At 41.5% G+C, this 3,828-nt stretch overlaps 1 protein-coding gene across 4 annotated transcripts in view; it reads right to left on the bottom strand.

Moving 5' to 3' along the window:
• Window positions 1–1,351: 1,351 nt before the first annotated feature.
• Window positions 1,352–3,828, bottom strand: part of cirbpa (cold inducible RNA binding protein a) — a 4,346-nt gene continuing 1,869 nt past the window's right edge. For all 4 annotated transcript variants that reach the window (XM_016260849.1, XM_016260850.1, XM_016260848.1 and 1 more), the window contains 4 exons: window positions 2,957–3,107; window positions 2,736–2,871; window positions 2,418–2,473; window positions 1,352–1,998 (listed from right to left, as the gene is read on the bottom strand). In XM_016260849.1, the coding sequence (XP_016116335.1) occupies window positions 1,985–1,998; window positions 2,418–2,473; window positions 2,736–2,871; window positions 2,957–3,107 (357 nt within the window). In that variant the 3' untranslated portion in view covers window positions 1,352–1,984. The remainder of the gene's footprint in view (window positions 1,999–2,417; window positions 2,474–2,735; window positions 2,872–2,956; window positions 3,108–3,828) is intronic.

Raw genomic sequence — 3,828 nt, 5'->3', positions numbered from 1 at the left:
TCGGCTCCCACTGAATCCGTCCAATTTAATGGAAGTCAGTGCAAACCGAAAAGATTTGGTCTCCAACATTCTTCAATCAGGTTTGGAACTACGAGCGAACGACTGAGAAACTAGTTTGTGTGTTGTGTGAGAACTGTCCCTTTAAGAACACCCCTCAAAAAAAAAAAAACATTGCAATTAAATTTCAAAAACACTTTAACAATTGCAGCTAAATGCACAACTAATGCAAAAAAAAAAAAACCTCAAGAAGCTACAGCAATTAGAACTAGATAGTAACGTTTTCAGTTTTAAAAAGCTTCAAGTTTGAAGGTTTTCAGTTTTAACTAGTTTGAAGACAATGCAATTTATCAGAACTTAAATGTAGATTAATAGATTCTATGGTTCCTCGATGCATTTGCTAAGGTATCCGGGGTGGTTGCTATGCAGTTGCTAAGGTGTTTTTATGCGGTTGCTAGGGTACCCGGGTTGGTTTGGATAATTGCTATGAAGATGGATAGAAATAGAGTTTGAGTGGGTTAGAAATAGTACACAGAAGGGAAGTCCGAGTCTAATGGGCTTCAGTGTTTAGATTAGAATTTTGATCGTTGAGTTTGACGGAATGTTCAGATAAGCAGACTTTTCAATGCAAGTCTATGGGATTTTTAATCATTTTTATGAAGACCGCAAGTCCAATCAGTTAGAAAAGATTTAGCAACCAGAGCCAGACCAGTCTGAAGGTCTGGGCCGAGTTTGGTGGACGTAGCTTTAAAGCTCTAAGAGGAGATACCGTTTACATTTTTGGTCAGAAGTTAGCTTTTTCAAGCCAACTTAAGGAGTAGATGTGCTAAATTATCTTAAACTCTTAATGCAACTTTCCTGAGAACTAAATTTGTGTCCCTGCAGCACAAAAGCAGTGTTAAGTCGCTGGGGGATATTTGTAGCAATAGCCAATACATTGTATGGGTCAAAATTATACATTTCTCTTTTATGCCAAAAATCATTAGGATATTAAGTAAAGATCATGTTCCATGAAGATTTTGTAAAAGTCCTACTGTAAATATATAAACTTAATTTGATTAGTAACCTGCATTGCTAAGAACTTCATTTGAACAACTTTAAATATTGAGAAAGTCATCTTTAGAGTTTTTTTGCTCCCTCAGATTCCAGATATTGTCCTATCCTAACAAACCATACATCAAATGGAAAGATTATTTATTCAGCTTTTAGATGCACAAATCGCAATGTCACAATTGACCCTTACGACTGGTTTTGTGCTCCAGGGTCACTTTGCGTAAAGTGACCTGCTCAAGTTTGAGAGATACATACCCCCCCCCCCCTGTAGATTTTGAAAGGCACAACAGAATTCAAAGCGTTTGAACAAATGGTTTCGTTTAATAGGCTCCATGAAGCCACAATTGAAAAGCAAAAAATAAAAATAATAAAAACAAAATAGGGAGTCAAATTCTGATACAAAGGAAACAAGAGCACAAGGATTTCTTTCCCAGTTCTGGAGCGTACTGTTAACAAGTTCTGGTTCTCTTTCAAGTGAATGATTAATAGATATAGATAAGTCAATAGTCCATGGTTAAAATGCAGGATGCGAAGAACAGAGACAGATACCTCAGCGCCAGCAGTCCACTGCGCTCGGATACGGGTCATGGACAGATCATTGGCTTACAGCTAATAGAAGCCGTGCTCTTAATGACAGCGGCTGCGCATCAGTAACACACGAGAGCAAATGCCCTCTAGACTCCCCACAGAAGCACAGGTGAGCGCTAACATGAGTGCAGCTCGCTCTGGTGATTTAAAGCATTCAAAATGAGGCAAAAGAGGAACCCGTCAGCACATCAACACATTCACTCATTCACAGCCGGTGATCAGAAAGCGGCCTTCCTCTCAGAGTACAAGAACTGAACAGAAACATGGAGAACAGCTACAACAAATCCAAGAACAGATCCAAGAGTCTTTAGAAACGCTCGGCTGCAGACGCGTCGGGTCTTGGGTTCTACTCTTGTACAGCTGAGGAGGAAGTATCACACATGAAGACACTCAAGCATCTCAACAGGGTTAAGACACACAATCCCTCCACTAACCCACTAACCAACCCACCAAACATCAAAACAGGGTCGTCCGGGCAGAGAGGGAGAGAGAGCATTCGGGCGATCAGGGTTACAGCGTCCTGCGTTTCATCAAATCACGACTCTATCGACCCGATTCAGAGTCATTTCTCTGCAATACGTGACTTTAGTCAAATTACTGGGCCGGAGACGTCAAATCAGAATTAAAACTGGGCCACTTGAAAGCATTTGTAGTTTATCGTAAGCATACATGTACAGTTCTAGAAACTCTAGAATAGCCTGTTTGACTCATCCGCGGCGACACGAGCACAGCAGACATGCTTCTATGAGGATTTTAGAGCGGAGGGAACTAATACGTACCATAACTATCATAGCTGTCTCTGTAAGAGCTGCTGCGATCGCTGTAACCAGAACTCCTGAAAGAAGAAGAAAACAGCAGGTTACACTCGTGATCAGAGCCACGCGTGTGAGAAATACGCAAAATTTCACAAGTAATAAATGTAAATGAATGCATTTTACATTTAGATCGCAAGAAAATTCCTGGTTACTTGGGTGTTCTGATGTTTGCACAACTAAATATTAATGCTTGTGATATTTTGTTGCAATCTAAAGACCAGTGTTTCTGCAGTCTGTGCTGCGCGCCTCGTGCCCTGATCGAGTCTGGCGCCGAACACACACCTGTCTCTGCTGTAGCCGCCGCCGCCTCCAGAGGAGTAACCTCCTCCTCCACCTCCCCCGCCGCTCTTATATCCACCGCCGCTGTAGCTGCGGTCGCCTCCGTAACCACGGTCTCCTCCGCCGTAGCTGCCTCCGCCTTCAGAGAGCAACACAAACACTGAGTTTAGAACGAGACAAACAGCTGCGGATCACACTGACTGATCGAGCAGCAGCTCTCGGACCTCCTCTTCCTCGGCCTCCTCTGAAGAAACCTCCTCCTCCTCTTCCTCCACCGCCGCCTCCTCCTCCACCTCCTCTGTAGGATCCTCCGCCCGACCGGCCGCCGCCACCCTTCCCAGCCTCATCCACACGGATCGTCCGGCCGTCCACAGACTAAAAAAAAAAAAATCATAAGCATAATTGTGAATTCTCAAACGCTGTGATTTAAATTATGCAATGCAGTTCTAATGCAGTATATGCGCTTTAATAAGTACATGTCACAGTAGTTCCACAGGAACGGTTATATTTACATCACGTGTGGAGCATCTCGAACTCCATCTCTGCATGTTGTTGTGAGTTTGGGTTTATTATAACCTCCATCTGGGAACGCAGCGTGCACCATTTCATCAGATTTAAGGCAAATAAAAGCTCGAACCCTCACTATTGAGTTTATAACGTTTTGATGTCCACATTCTTTTAATTACAGTGGCTATAGCATTCCGTCCTAAAGAAATGGCCAAATATTAAAGATGAAGTGGACATTTGAGTGAAATGGTGCTTGGTCAATATTAAACAAGTATTAGATCGCACAGTAATGTGTAAAAACAATCATCAGGCCGTTGGCGCCCCCTGCAGGCCTTTGTTGTAATGCGTAACATACATTAGCTCTATTGTTTATAATACATCATGTATTTTAACAATAAATTCATTAATTCAATAAAATCATATTTATTGCTTTTGATACTTCATTGGAACTAATGGCCTCTTTGCTATTATATATGTATTTTATGTAATTTTAAAGGCTATAGTTCACTTACGTATATTTTTTACAACAATTTATTAACTATAGGGCACTATGAAATCAGTTTAATTTCCAAATTCATTTTTATATACC

Source organism: Sinocyclocheilus grahami, unplaced genomic scaffold (assembly GCF_001515645.1).
Source record: "Sinocyclocheilus grahami isolate Dianchi unplaced genomic scaffold, SAMN03320097.WGS_v1.1 scaffold2216.1, whole genome shotgun sequence".
Classification (NCBI taxonomy): domain Eukaryota; kingdom Metazoa; phylum Chordata; class Actinopteri; order Cypriniformes; family Cyprinidae; genus Sinocyclocheilus; species Sinocyclocheilus grahami.
Note: the sequence above shows the minus strand (reverse complement) of the source record. Positions and strands in the feature narration are given on the sequence as shown.